At 52.0% G+C, this 13,955-nt stretch overlaps 1 protein-coding gene and 1 long non-coding RNA gene across 9 annotated transcripts in view; one reads left to right on the forward strand and one right to left on the reverse strand.

Moving 5' to 3' along the window:
• Positions 1 to 13,955, forward strand: part of MAP3K14 (mitogen-activated protein kinase kinase kinase 14) — a 46,978-nt gene that overhangs the window by 31,314 nt on the left and 1,709 nt on the right. For both annotated transcript variants that reach the window (XM_038547043.1, XM_038547044.1), the window contains exons 7-15: positions 5,902 to 6,031; positions 6,268 to 6,399; positions 6,883 to 6,987; positions 9,170 to 9,333; positions 9,809 to 9,959; positions 11,488 to 11,862; positions 12,028 to 12,134; positions 12,574 to 12,718; positions 13,511 to 13,611. In XM_038547043.1, coding sequence (XP_038402971.1) covers positions 5,902 to 6,031; positions 6,268 to 6,399; positions 6,883 to 6,987; positions 9,170 to 9,333; positions 9,809 to 9,959; positions 11,488 to 11,862; positions 12,028 to 12,134; positions 12,574 to 12,718; positions 13,511 to 13,611 — 1,410 coding nt within the window. The remainder of the gene's footprint in view (positions 1 to 5,901; positions 6,032 to 6,267; positions 6,400 to 6,882; positions 6,988 to 9,169; positions 9,334 to 9,808; positions 9,960 to 11,487; positions 11,863 to 12,027; positions 12,135 to 12,573; positions 12,719 to 13,510; positions 13,612 to 13,955) is intronic.
• LOC111097342 overlaps positions 1 to 13,955 on the reverse strand; it is a 25,598-nt gene continuing 11,643 nt past the window's right edge. For 2 of the 7 annotated variants that reach the window (XR_005364348.1, XR_005364349.1), the window contains exons 4-6: positions 4,381 to 4,941; positions 2,082 to 2,158; positions 1 to 968 (exon numbers count right to left, since the gene is read on the reverse strand). This is a non-coding gene — a long non-coding RNA (uncharacterized LOC111097342). The remainder of the gene's footprint in view (positions 969 to 2,081; positions 2,159 to 4,380; positions 4,942 to 13,955) is intronic. The other 5 variants (XR_005364355.1, XR_005364352.1, XR_005364351.1 and 2 more) reach the window with 3 other exon arrangements.

Here is a 13,955-nt window from a genome sequence, read left to right on the forward strand (position 1 = left end):
GAGACATAGGCAGAAGGAGAAGCAGGCTCCACGCAGGGAGCCCAATGTGGGACACTATCCCGGGACTCCAGGATCACATCCTGAGCTGAAGGCAGACGCTTAACAGCTGAGCCACCCAGGCGTTCCATGGATCGTGTTTTCAAGTGGGTTTTGTCCCAGATGCTCTGATTCCCCAGGAGAGAAGACGAAATAGCCAGACGACGACGAGGCAGGGCCGGCACACTCAGGCACCATGCATAGTGAACACCACTGCCGCTGTGGTCATGGGTGCTTGTGGCTTTCAGTGGTGAGGACACAAATTGTTACATGAATAACCTAGCTGCCTTGGCTTATATGTGGGCCGGGATGTTTAAAGTTTAGAGTTTGGGCCCCCAGGTAATAGGCCGAAAGGGGACTATCCGTAGGTATTACCCCAAACTTCAGACATAGTATGTCAAACAAGCAAACTCCAGCCCTGCCACCCGCCCTTGGCTGGAGCACGTGCTGGCAATGCTGAGTCCTTGCCAGCGTGGGTCATCATTCTCCGCTGCAGATGCCAAGGCTACGTGCCTGACCTCTTCAGCCGCAGGTCCCCCCGCAGGCCATCGGAGAAGGCTCAGCTGTCCCTCCTGAGAGGTGGGTGGGAGGAGAGTGAGAGTGTGAAGTGTCCTGGAAACCAGTGCCCAGTGCTGGGGAGAGCTTAGTCACTGGGCTTCTCAGCTGTTGCCCTGCTGAGGTTCTCTGAGTCCCAGGCAACAAGGTAAACAACCCTGATATAGTAGAAGAGGACAGATACTCCATTTCTCACCTCCCCATGGCAGGCGGAAAAGCTCCAACCACAACGAATGGGCTCCCAAGCTCCAGAGCTGCTGCCCAGGCCCGCTAGAACTGGCCGCTCTCAGCCCACACAGCTGCCAACAAGGCGGTCCAGGGGGCGGGCAAGGGGATGGGGGAGTAGGGCAGGCACTGGTGTCCTTTAGGATTTTCAGCTGAAAAAAAAAAAAAAAAAAAAAGGATTTTCAGCTGAAAGATCTGAAAAATAGTTCCCTGCCAAGAGGATAGGGTTGGGGGAGGGAGCAGGGGTCAGAGGTCAGTCTGCACAAGGGGTTAGAGCAAGTTGTACACCCCCCAATGCTCCCTGAGGATTCATTATGTGGTACAACAGCACTTCCTTGGTCCTCCTTGTAGAACATCAGTGGCCTCAGGTCAGATGCTGATTGGTCACGAGTCTGGGGTTTAATGTAGAGGGTTTTGTTTTTTAAGGTTTAGTTTGATCTTTTAGTTGCAAATAAACACAGGCTCATTATAAAAGAATTCAGATGATACCCTAAAACACAAAAGTCTCCCTGTTCCCCAATCCAATTCTCAGAGGCACCTGCCCTTTGACATAAATCCCTTTAGACTTTATATAAACACGTAGTTTATCTTTTAAGGATTTTGTTTGTGTGCACGCACATAAGGAGGGGAAATAGAGGGGCAGTAGGAAAGGGAGAAGCAGAGAGCCTGGGACAGGGGCTCCATCCAGGGAACCTGTGCCAAACTAAAGGCAGACACTTAACTGACTGAGCCACCCAGGGACCGCATAAGCATATAGTTTGTTTTATTAAAATGAGATTGTGCCCTACAGTTGTGCCATGTTTTTCATGTAATAGTATATTGTGGTCACATTTCCTTATTGGTACATATACATCTCGCTAGCGCTTTTTATCAGCCAATGTGGAAGTTCATATCGTAGTCAGCAGGTAAAACTATGGAATGCACGAACTTCTGGAACTTTATTCTATGGTGTACTTGTATGTGGTGCGTATGTACACACACATTGTGGATGGGGAAGTCTGTATCAGATATCAGATTCTCAGAGGGGTCTGTGGCCCAAAGAGGGTTAAGAACCATTCAGAACATCTGGCTCAAGCATGGCATTCTGGGAGCCTCCTCTTGACTCTTCCACTGATCTGGGTTAGTGTGGCCTTGGCCAAATCCAGCCAGCTGTTACCAAGGACCTGCTCTGTGCCAGACACTGTGCCAGGGTCTGGAGACCGAATAGCAGAATCCACACACCTGCCCCAAAAGAGCTCGGGTTGTCGTGAGGGAGGGACGCTTACATGGTCTAGATGGTAGAAGCAGCCATCAACGAGGTACATGAGCACGGGCAGCCTGGACAAGTGTTGAGAACGCAGAACTAGGATTAAGGGGAAAATATCTCCCTGAGGAGGTAGAAATAAAGGGGAAGCCCTCTGTTCGTCGAACAACTACATGCCCGGTACTGTGTTAGTTATTCATTACTTTCACATACTTTATGTTCCTGGAATCTTTAAAAGAATTTACAGATCTGCGATTATCCCTTTTTTCACTGATGCAATAAAATGGACACAAATACTAAACAAGAGGGAATGGACGTCTGGGTGGCTCAGCAGTTGAGCGTCTGCCTTCGGCTCAGGGCGTGATCCCAGGGTCCTGGATCGAGCCCCACATCAGGCTTCCTGTGAGGAGCCTGCTTCTCCCTCTGCCTATGTCTCTGCCACTCTCTGTCTCTCATGAATAAATAAAATCTTTTTAAAAATAAATAAATAAGCAAACAAGAGGGGAGAGTCTCAAGAAGGAAAAATCAATGCCCCGCATCAGCATGCAGGCAGTTAAGCGGAAAGAAGTGGCTTGTGGATTTGGCAGTTAGGTGATTGCTGACCACACTTCCCCCTCCCCCCAGGGGGTGGGTTGTATGCTCACTCCTGAATGGATGTGAAAACATCCCAGATGAAAAGCCCAGACTTCTGGAAAGGCCTTCGCGAGGCAGGGTAGCTGGCAGCTCTGTAGTCAGGCTTCCCCAACCCAGATGCCAGCTCTGATACTTTCTGCCAGTGACCTTGGGCAAGTTACTTATCCAGACTTCAGCTTCCTTGCCTGTACGATGAGGACAGTGAGAATGCTGCCCCACAGGCTGCCGTAAGATGCAAATACCAATGCTTACAAAGTGCTTAGAACTGTGCCCGGCATGTGTTAAATGGGCAGTAAATAGTGGTTTGGTTTGGTTTTTAAGACTTAGAGAGAGGGATCCCTGGGTGGCGCAGCGGTTTGGCGCCTGCCTTTGGCCCAGGGCGCGATCCTGGAGACCCGGATCGAATCCCACGTCGGGCTCCCGGTGCATGGAGCCTGCTTCTCCCTCTGACTGTGTCTCTGCCTCTCTCTCTGTGTGTGACTATCATAAATAAATAAATAAATAATTTTAAAAAAATAAAAAATAAAAAAAGACTTAGGGCATCTATGCGCATGTGGGGGTGAGGGGCAGAGGGAAAGGGAGGGAGAGAATCCCAAGCAGACTCCCTGCTGAGTGCTGAGCTTGGAACCCTCACCAGGCTCGATCCCACCACCCTGATGTGGATGCTGAAGTCCAGGAAGGAGAGGTGGGCCAGATGGGTAGCTGGCTGGGACAGGAGGGCCATGTCCATTCTTCCCACCCAGCTCCCTCTGGCCTGTTCTTTCTGCTTGCTCTCCCTGGGACTGGCACATTGTGTTTTGAAGCATCCCCTCTGACCCCTTTGGGTCTAAGTGACAATTTTTTTTTTTTTTTAAGATTGTCATTTTTACGTAGTCTCTACACCCAATCTGGGACTCGAACTTGTAACTCTAAGATTAAGAGTCACACACTCAACAGACTGAGCCACCCAGGCGGTCCTGGGTGAGAATGTTTTTAACATTGCTGGGACACTCCCAAGGACTTATGGATTTCTTAATAATTAAAGCAGAGGTTCCCAAACTTTCTTGCTTCGCAGCCCTTAGTGTCAGAAATTTTTCATGGTACCTCAGGCCAAAACAAGTACATTAAAGCTCCCTTTAGGTCAAACAATAGTGGGTTTTTTTTTTAAGATTTTATTTATTTATTCATGAGAGACAGAGAGACAGAGAGAGAGAAAGGCAGAGACACAGGCAGAGGGAAAAGCAGACTTCATGCAGGGAGCCCGACGTGGGATTCCATCCCGGGTCTTCAGGTCAGCCATGGGCTGCAGGCAGCGCTAAACCGCTGAGCCCCCACCCCCCCTGCCCAAAAGGTAGTGTTCAACCTAACAACTTAGTGGTCATTTGAATAACAATGCATATAAGTCAAAGAACCTTTTTCTTCTGTTCTTTTTTTTTTTTTAAGATTTTGTTTATTTATTCATGAGATACACACAGAGAGAGAGGCAGAGACACAGGCAGAGGGAGAAGCAGGCTCCATGCAGGGAGCCTGATGTGGGACTCGATCCCAGGACTCCAGGATCACACCCTGGGCCAAAGGCAGACATTCAACCGCTGAGCCACCCAGGGATCCCTTTTTCTTCTGTTCTTAACCATAATTCCTAACGGGATGTATGCCTCCTTGGGCACTGCACAATTCTCAAATTTTGAAATCCAGCTGGACATCCTCACCTGCTCCACACTTCCCCCCTAAAGTACTTTTATCACAGCACCCTCCAGAAACGTAGCTCCATGAAGATCTGTGGAAAGAATGGAGCACAAGCTAATGCTGAAACTGAGCTCTTTTGAGCAAGTAGTTTCTGTGATGCCCCACAAGATAGCCATCACTGCTGCTTCCCTCAAATGTCAAACACCCTGCGGCGCCCTGCTGAGTCCTCAGGGGTGCCCCAGAGTGCTTCCGCTCACAGCTTGGGAGCCAGAGAGTTAAAGACATTTGCTAGTACAAGTCCTGTTGGTGAACTCCAGCTCAGGTTCAGAGCTGGAAACACTGACAAAGAGTCAAAGTTTATGCGAGTTGATTAACCAAACCAGATATTCTGTAACCAGAAGACATTTTCCACTGATAGGCGAAAGTCCAAAAGCCCAAAAGCCCCACATCGGCAGAGCTCCTGCCAAGTCAGCACGTCTCCAAGCAAAGCTCTGCCAGGCAGGTCCTGACTGGTTTCTTCCAGGCTGGTTTTGCTGCCACTGGCGCCCCCTGCTGGTACCTCTCAAAGCTAAGTCAGGAACGAGCTGCAGCCAGAAAGGACAAGCCTCTGTTAGAATTCCAGGTGTTTAATGAGCCGCCCTTATTTGACCTGAAGTGGACACCTGACATTTCCTGAGCACCCACTGGTTGCCAGGCCTGGTGTTGATTGTTGATTATCATCCCTCCAAGTCCTCCCTCTATGCGGGACCAGATACCACTGTCACCTCCCTTTGCATATGGAAACAGAGCTTAGGGGAAGCAATCTACCTTTGGAAATGGCCAAGCCAGAGTCTGTCTAGGATGTTTGGATCCCAGGCCTATTTCATCCCACCCTGCTGCGCTGGTCCCTGCACAAAGGAGTGGGTGGTCCCTGCGGGAGGAGCCTTGGCCAAGCCACTCCCCCTTAGAAGCTGCTCTTAGGCCAAGATCCTGGGGAAACAGCTGCAAACAGAATAAACAAGCACTACTCCATCTACATAGACATTTTCATCCTCAGGGGAAAAGACAAATAATTGGGAGTTGAGAAAAGCGCTGAGAAGGGTGCTGACAGAGCCAGGATCTTGGCTGCATCAGCTCTGGCTGCAGATAAGATGGAAACCCGGCCTCTGGGGAATAGACACAAATGTTGATAAACAAAAGGTCCCACATCCTAGAAATGGCCTGGCCATTTGGGCTAGGGGAGAAAAAATTCTGTTTTTGGCAGATTTGAGGGTGGGCAGCATGCCAGGGCTCTGGATAGGGTTGTAGTTTTTGTGTGATTCTAATTGTTTCCACACACATCAGCAGTGCAGAACTTTAACCACATACTAGAAGTTGAACATGACCCCCAGGGTACATAGTTTAGTTTCAGGGTCCAGTAGCCCCACCGGGGCCCTGCCTGGCCTCACAGTCAACACGGGAAACATTAGCAGTCTCTGCAGGGAGCACCGAGGGTCCTGCCAGGATGCCAGGGAAATGGCCCCAGGCCCTCACGCTGACTCACAAAGACCTCTGGGCCCTGCCAGGTGCGCATCGAAGTGTTCCGGGCAGAGGAGTTGATGGCGTGTGCGGGATTGACCTCACCCAGAATCGTCCCTTTGTATGGAGCTGTGAAGGAAGGTCCTTGGGTCAACATCTTCATGGAACTGCTGGAAGGTAAGGAGCCAGGCGCCACTCTTCCCCCGTCATAGTTCAGAGCCAAGACTTGGGGTTTCCCCACGTCTTGCCCAGGTTGACCTTGGTCCCTAGTAATTCCATTTTTTAATCTTCTGACCCTGTGACATGGCCAGGAAAGGCCTCCTTTCCACCAGCTGCCCTTCAAAGGCCTTTGCCCTTGGCCTGCCTGCAGACCTGGAAATGCCCCACATAAAGTCTGGCCGTTGGTCTCCTAGGTGGCTCGTTGGGTCAGCTCATAAAGCAGAAGGGCTGTCTGCCAGAGGACCGGGCCCTTTACTACCTAGGCCAGGCTCTAGAAGGGCTGGAATACCTCCACTCTCAAAGGATTCTGCACGGAGATATCAAAGGTGAGGCTCATGCCCCGACCGCCCTGGTCCCCAGCTAGCTCCTCTCTTACCTCATCCTGCCTGATTTCCTCGTGGATCTGGGCCTGCCTGGCCATTCCCTGGGGCAGGGCCTGAGTCCGGCCTACAGGGCTATGCTGGTGGGACGGGGAAGTGTGCTGACCAAGCCCTCAGCCTGACACCATAGCTGCCAGTGGCAGATCCAGCTCCTATAGGCCCATGACCACTGGGAGAAGGCAGGGGGACAGTAGAGCTGAGTGGCAGCAGCCCCAGGAGTAAACTCTGTCCCTGTACCTCAGAGATCTGCCTGCTGCCTGCCTCTAGCCTGAGCTGATCACCCCCTTCCCTTCCTCATGACTAATGAAACTAATTAGAAGCAGCAACTGCCATGTAGGGTTGGCCAGAAACTGCCTCCCTGGAGGTCCAGAGTGGGCTGGGGCCTACACTGACTCACCTGTTCCTCCTCTTCTCTGGGGTGGCCTGCAGCTGACAACGTGCTCCTGTCCAGCGATGGGAGCCGCGCGGCCCTCTGTGACTTCGGCCATGCCGTGTGCCTTCAACCCAACGGGCTGGGGAAGTCCGTGGTCACGGGTAAGCCCTGCCTCCACTGCCCTTCCAGGATGACTAGCAGGGGCCTTTGCTCAGTCACCCCAGGTCTCCTGTGCGCTTGGAATGGCAGTCAGAGAGTAATAGAGATGCAAGTGTTCCTTGTCTACCATTCTGTTTCAGCCCTCCACAACTCTAGGTTCTCAGAAAGCTTTTGTTAGGTTTCAACACAGGAATGAGCATCAGATGCTGATATTTTCAGATATTCCTGTTCCACAGAGAAGGGAACAGAAAGGCTGACTGCCCTGCCCCAGGTGTCCTGCCCAGGCACCTTCAGAGCTCCAGCTATCTTCTATAGCCTTTTCTGGATGGCTATGCTCCCAGCCTGTGGCTGTGGCCCTCTTGGGCCTCTGAGCATGGTTTCTGGAAGCACAACAGGAGGGCTAATGGGGGGTCGAGGCTCTGTAGCTGGAGAAATGTTTGTTCTTAGATTATTAAAATAATCAAAAATAAAAATAAAATAAAATAATCCACATCCATTGTAAAATATTGGGCAACTACAGAGTCACGTGGTCTAGAAGAGGTGAATAGAACCCACTCTGCTCCTCTTACCTGGAGAGATGATCATGAACATTTTACATAATTCCTTCCAGGTTGTCTGTCTTTTTTTTTTTTTTTTTTTTTTTACCTGTACAAAGTTAAGGCTGATATAACCCAATTTTGTGCCCTGCACTTTTTTTTTAAGATTTTATTTATTTATTTGACAGAGAGAGAGTGAGAGAGCACAAGCAGGGGGACCAGAAGAGGGAGAGGGAGAAGCAGGCTCCTGGCTGAGCAGGGAGCCCAGTGCTGGGCTTGATCCCAGGACCTAAGCTGAAGACAAGATGCTTAACTGACTGAGCCACCCAGGCACCCCTATACTTTGCTTTTTTCATTTAGAGCATTAAGCATAAAATTATTTCTTCTTGACCGAAAGAAAAACAATCTTTTAGAAGTGATTCTGTTATAAAAGGACTGTGTTGATCATTCTAAAGACGTAAATTCTAATGGACATCTGCCCTTCACTTTAAAATAGTGAGTTTTTTTCTTATTACAAAAATAGTCCTTTTCTAAAATCTTTTTTTTTTTTTTTTAATATTTATTTATTTATTTATTCATGAGAGACACAGATTGAGAGAGAGCACAGACACAGGCAGAGGGAGAAGCAGACTCTATGCAGGGAGCCTGATGTGGGACTCGATCCTGGGCCCCCAGGATCATACCCTGGGCCGAAGGTGGTGCTAAACCACTGAGCCACCTGGGCTGCCCCTAAAATCTTTTGTAGAAAGTAGAACTAAGCAAAAATAAAAAATTCAAATCACCAGAAGCGGGGGGAAAATTTCACATCTGGTATTGATCCTTCTAGTCTTAAGACTAGAAGTCTTTTGGGTTTTTTTTCCCATGCACTGAAATTTCAGGAACATCAAACCATTAATTAGGCTCCTGCAACCTGATTTTCAATGTCCAGGCCCCTCCCCAATTTTATTTTATTTTATTTTTAATTTATGATAGGCACACAGTGAGAGAGAGAAAGAGAGGCAGAGACATAGGCAGAGGGAGAAGCAGGCTCCATGCACCGGGAGCCCGACATGGGATTCGATCCCGGGTTTCCAGGATCGCGCCCTGGGCCAAAGGCAGGCGCTAAACCGCTGCGCCACCCAGGGATCTCCCCCTCCCCAATTTTAAAAAGCATTCTAAAGGGACTCCTGGGTGGCTCAGGGGTTGAGCACCTGCCTTTGGCCCAAGGTGTGATCCTGGAGTCCTGCATTAGGCTCTGTGCATGGAGCCTGCCTCTCTCTCTGCCTGTGTCTCTGCCTCTCTCTCTCTCTCTCTCTCTCTCTCTCTCTCTCTCTGTGTGTGTGTGTGTGTGTGTCTCATGAATAAATAAATAAAATCTTAAAAAAAAAAAAAGGCATTCTAAAGATTTGGTCCAAAGGGCCGAGCCCCTATTTTGGGTGATGTGTTCTTTGTACCAGTTCCCAGTGGAGCCCCTGACTTAGCTCATCCCCAGCAGGTTTGATATGGAAGCTTCCTTTCTGTCTGAGATACTTTAACAGAGATAAATTCTAGGTTTTTCCAGGTATTTTCACTGAATTGACTCAATGGCCAGGGAGAGAGGGGGTCATTGCCAAGGCTCTTACCCATCAAAGTTCATAGTTGGCTTTCCGGTCTCACCCCACCTTCTCAGGAGACTACATCCCTGGCACGGAGACCCACATGGCCCCAGAGGTGGTGATGGGCAAGCCCTGTGATGCTAAGGTGGATGTCTGGAGCAGCTGTTGCATGATGCTTCACATGCTCAACGGCTGCCACCCTTGGACCCAGTACTTTAGAGGGCCACTCTGCCTCAAGGTCAGTGACGGCACCTGGGATGGTGAAGAGGGAGAGCCAGCAGGGCCACAGGGCCCAGGCTGCACGCTTAAGGTGGCCCCCATTTGGTCTGCTCTTGGGTGGCAGATGGCAACAGGAAGAGGCCTCATCATAAATGCGGGATCCTAACTAAAATGCTTGCCACCCAAATCTGCAGGCCCAAGGAGAGATCCTAAGTGAGGGATCCCCTTGAGTTCATGGCAGGTCGGGGCTCTCCTCCACTCATACACTGTGCCATCTCTGCTGCCTCCCTATGGGCTGGTCATGGGCACCTTGCCATCTGGCACTGGCCTGGCCCACCTGGCCCCTTTTCTCCTTTTCCTTGGAAAAGTCCCAGCCCTCTCAAGTCTTTTTGACCAACCCCAGGGTAGGGGAGAGTGGGGAAGAGCAAGAACAGAAAGCTGCATCCTGGGAAGTGAGGGGGGACAGGCCACACATGTTGCCTTCTGACCCACAGATCGCCAGCGAGCCTCCACCTGTGAGGGAGATCCCACCCTCCTGCGCCCCTCTCACCGCCCAGGCCATCCAGGAGGGGCTGAGGAAAGAGCCTGGCCGCCGTGCATCTGCAGTGGAGCTGGGGGGAAAAGTCAGCCTGGCGCTGCAGCATGGTAAGAGCCCCCCACTGGCTGTAGGGGCACGGGACCCCACAGGGTAGTGCTGTGGTCAAGGGCAAGGACCTCTCAACCTCTCAGAGCCTTGGTGTCCCCATCTAGAGCATAGAGAGGACACCCGCCTTGGGCTTGTTAGAAGATGGTAGTGTGAGTAGAAGTGCTTTGTACTGCGCCTCGCTGCTCAATAGATGGGGGACAGGGACTACAACATACAAAGAGGGCTCAAGCCCATTAGTCATTAGTGAATGTGAAATAAAGCCAGGTACCACTTTCCAGCCATTAAGTGAGAAAAGGCAGAAAGTTCGTAGCACCAAGTGGTGGTGAGGAGATAGTAGCCCTTAGGCTCTGCTGGGGGGCACCTGGTAGCACTCGGGCAGACATCTGCAGACCTGTGACCTTGCACTCCATACCCGGCACGCCAAAGAGGTTCTCACCAGATCCTTAAGGGGACTTGCTGAGGATGCATGCTGCTGAGTCATTTGTGGGAGGGGAGTAGGGTGCGATGGCGTGTCCCTTCCTGGGAGAGCGGAGGGGCCAAAGGCAAGGGTGTGTCACAGGGAACACAGGAACTGCCAGGCAGCAGTTAAATCAAGTCAGTGTTCACAGAACAACCGGCTGGATTTTAAAACCATAGTGCCAGGTAAAAAAGAGGATGGATAGAAAACACGATGCCTTTTTTGTAAATTTAAAAAAAAAAGTTAAGATTTTAAGATTTTATTCATTTCAGAGTGAGAGTGTAAGAGGGAGAGAACACGAGTCAGGAGAGGAGCAGAGGGAGAAGTCAAGCTCCCCTGCTCAGTGGGGGAGCCTGGCTCCAGGCTCCATCCCCAGACTCTGGGACCATGACCTGAGCCAAAGGCTGACACTTAACTGAGTGAGCCACCCAGGCGCCCAGCAAATTCAATATTGATCAGTAAAAACAACACAGACTTTGCTAAGAGCATGATTGAACCCAAAGTGACACATCAAACATAATAGATTGTCACCAGGAGGTAGGCATGGGAATGGCTTTGGTTATGGGAATGAAAGGGGAATAAATAAAACAGGAGAGAAACCTTGCATGCCCTCCTGCCCCCCCACCCCCCACAAACATAGATAAACCTGTTACCACACTCCAGAGAAATGGCGCCCTTAGGAAGCACCAGCTGCAGAGAGGGAGGAGAAGAGAGATGGCAGTGGGGGCGGGGGGGGGGGGGGCAAGCAGGCCAGTTTACATGGGACCTCGAAGCTGGTGTTACTCAGAGCTGTTTTTAAATCTTCTCTTTACTAGTGACAGAGTCCTTCCTTGGAGCCATTTCTGTCATTTTTAAAGTTGTGATTATGACCTAGAAGGAAGATGGCATAGACAGAAATACTGTCCTATTCCCATCGTAGAAGGCCATCTTAGGGAAGAAGCCTCCTCCAAGACCACACCCTGAATTGTGTCCCTGAGTGAGACAAGAGTCCTCCCTCGCTGCCTGCCTCCAGCCCTGGCCCAGCGCCTGGGCTGGCCTGTCTCTGCCTCACCACTTGTGCTGTTTTACAGTGGGGGGCCTGAGGAGTCCTTGGAGGGGAGAGTACAAAGAGCCAAGACGTCCGCTGCCACACCAAGTCCAGGCCCCGCCCAGCCAAGGCCACTGTCACCGGACCCTGCACGCCCAGCCGAGGGAGCTCTCACCTGAGGCTCCAGGGCCCCAGCCAACTGAGGACACTACGGGCGGGGCCCCTCAGCTCCAACCTCCGCTGCCCCCAGAGCCCCCAGAGCGGAACAAGTCTCCAAGCCTGACTTGGGGCAAGGAGGAGTCTGAGACCTGGGAGCCGTTGCCTCTGTCCTCCCTGGACCCGACCCCTGCCAAAAACCCCAGCTCAGCTGAGCGGAAGGCGACACTCCCTGAGCAGGAACTGCAGCAGCTGGAAATAGGTATGGCAGCCTTGGCCACAGCCCCGGGGCCTGTGCTCCCCTCCCTCTGCAGCCAGCATGGGCGCCTTCCCCCAGAGGTCCACTCCTGCGGTCCGGGTGGCCAGACACACAGACGGGCCGGGCCGTTCCCAGTCTCTCACAGCCATCCTCTGCCTCTCCCTGCAGAATTATTTCTGAACAGCCTGTCCCAGCCATTTTCACTGGAGGAGCAGGAGCAAATTCTCTCGTGCCTCAGCATCGACAGCCTGTCTCTATCAGACGACAGCGAGAAGGTAAGCGGGCCGTGGACCCAGAGCCACAGCCCAGAGCTTTGTGTCCTGCTAAAAGGGTAAAGGGAGGCTGAAGGGAGTCACTCCTTTCTTGTGGAAAGGCTCCCCACCAGGGCAGGGGGTCATGGTTTCTCAGAGTGAGATAATCTGTCTTCCACACACCTGGGAATTGGGGAATGGTTTGGCTGCTAGGGATAATGGGAAGAAGATTTGGACTTGGGTCCCCCTAGAAATATTCCTCCCTCCTCCAGCCCAGGAGCCCCTCATGACCTCAGCCCCCTGCTTTGCCCCCAAAGTGCCCAGTAGGGCCACACTCCAGCCCAGGATGTGAGCAGTCCCTCACCCTGGAGGAAGGCCCAGAGCCCCTGTGCCCCAAATCCAACCAAGGCCAGAGACCGCCCCCCGAACCCGGGGGCCTGAGTTGTATCCACTCTTGTTTCAGAACCCGTCGAAGGCCTCTCAGAGCTCACGGGACACCCTGAGTTCCGGCGTGCACTCGTGGAGCAGCCAGGCAGAGGCTCGCAGCTCCAGCTGGGACATGGTGCTGGCCCGGGGGCGGCCCACTGACACTCCGAGCTATTTCAATGGTACAGCCCAACCCTTGCCTGCTCAGCAGCCCCCGCAGTACCTGATTTGCCTGGATTTAGGGAGCTGGGAGGTAGGGGAGAAGGCACCTGGTGCCCAGACTGGCCATGAAGTCAGTTTAGAGCAAAGGCCCTGATTGCCCAAGAGCCTTTCCTGGTGGGGCAGTGAAGGACCATTGCCCCTCATGGGCTGCCGATGGGGAGTTCCAGAAGGCTCGTTGCTTGGGGCACAAAGCAGCCTCTCCTGGCCTAGAGTCAAGAAATAATGTCTCGAAGGGAAAAGGAGGAATAAGACCTCATGAGCATTTTCATCAAGAACTCAGCAGCAAGTTTGCTGGGGTCCTCCCCTGGGATTTAAAGTCATAAGATGTTTTTAAGTGTGGCTGCACAGGTTACGTGGTGAATTTTGACAGGCCTCTTCCCAGTGTGACACAACACAAGGATCAAGCCCCCACGGCCTGGCCAACGGCCACCCCAGCTCAGACAACATTACTTGTGGGCCTGAGTTGCCCACAGGCTAATTTCGGAGTCTCTGTTCCCACTTCCGTTCTGCTTTGTGTGCAGGTTGAAATACTAGTTCCCCTTCAGAGCCAGGCTTAGCTCTTTGCATCGTGCAAGCCAAATTCTAGGTGTTGATAGAAGACTACCAGGAAGAGCCAGCATGTGTATAGCATTTGGGCTGCTCCAGCCTAAATGTCAGTCAGCTTCCTCAGAGCCATGCTGCGTCCCTCTGCATGGGGCTCCTTAGGGAGCCTCCAGCCACTCTCCTGACGGGTCCCGCTGCCTACCTTCTAGGTGTGAAAATCCAGATACAGTCTCTCAATGGCGAACACCTGCACATCCGAGAGTTTCACCGGGTCAAGGTGGGGGACATCGCGACTGGCATCAGCAGCCAGGTAAGGGGGCAGGTATACACCTAGAGGCAGAGTTCCGGCAGTCAGTGTACCTGGCCCAGCCCTCCAAGAGGAAGGCTTTTGAATAAATAGAACTGGTACAGGAGGGAATGGTTGGCTTCAGAGATCCCCCAAGGTCCCAGGGTGAGCCTGACAGTGGCAGTTGAAGAGTCCTCAGGACCTACCCTCGGGCCAGGTGAGACTCTCTGAGTCCTCTAGGACTAAAGGCGAGAGTATGCCTTCAGGACTGCCTGTTTGGCTGGAGGGAGACTGCCCCACCTCAGGAGACCCCAGTTTTGCCCTTCTAGGCAGCCTCTGAGCCCCATGCCACGATCTCAGGCCTGCTG

Source organism: Canis lupus, chromosome 9 (genome assembly GCF_011100685.1).
Source record: "Canis lupus familiaris isolate Mischka breed German Shepherd chromosome 9, alternate assembly UU_Cfam_GSD_1.0, whole genome shotgun sequence".
Classification (NCBI taxonomy): Eukaryota; Metazoa; Chordata; class Mammalia; order Carnivora; family Canidae; genus Canis; species Canis lupus.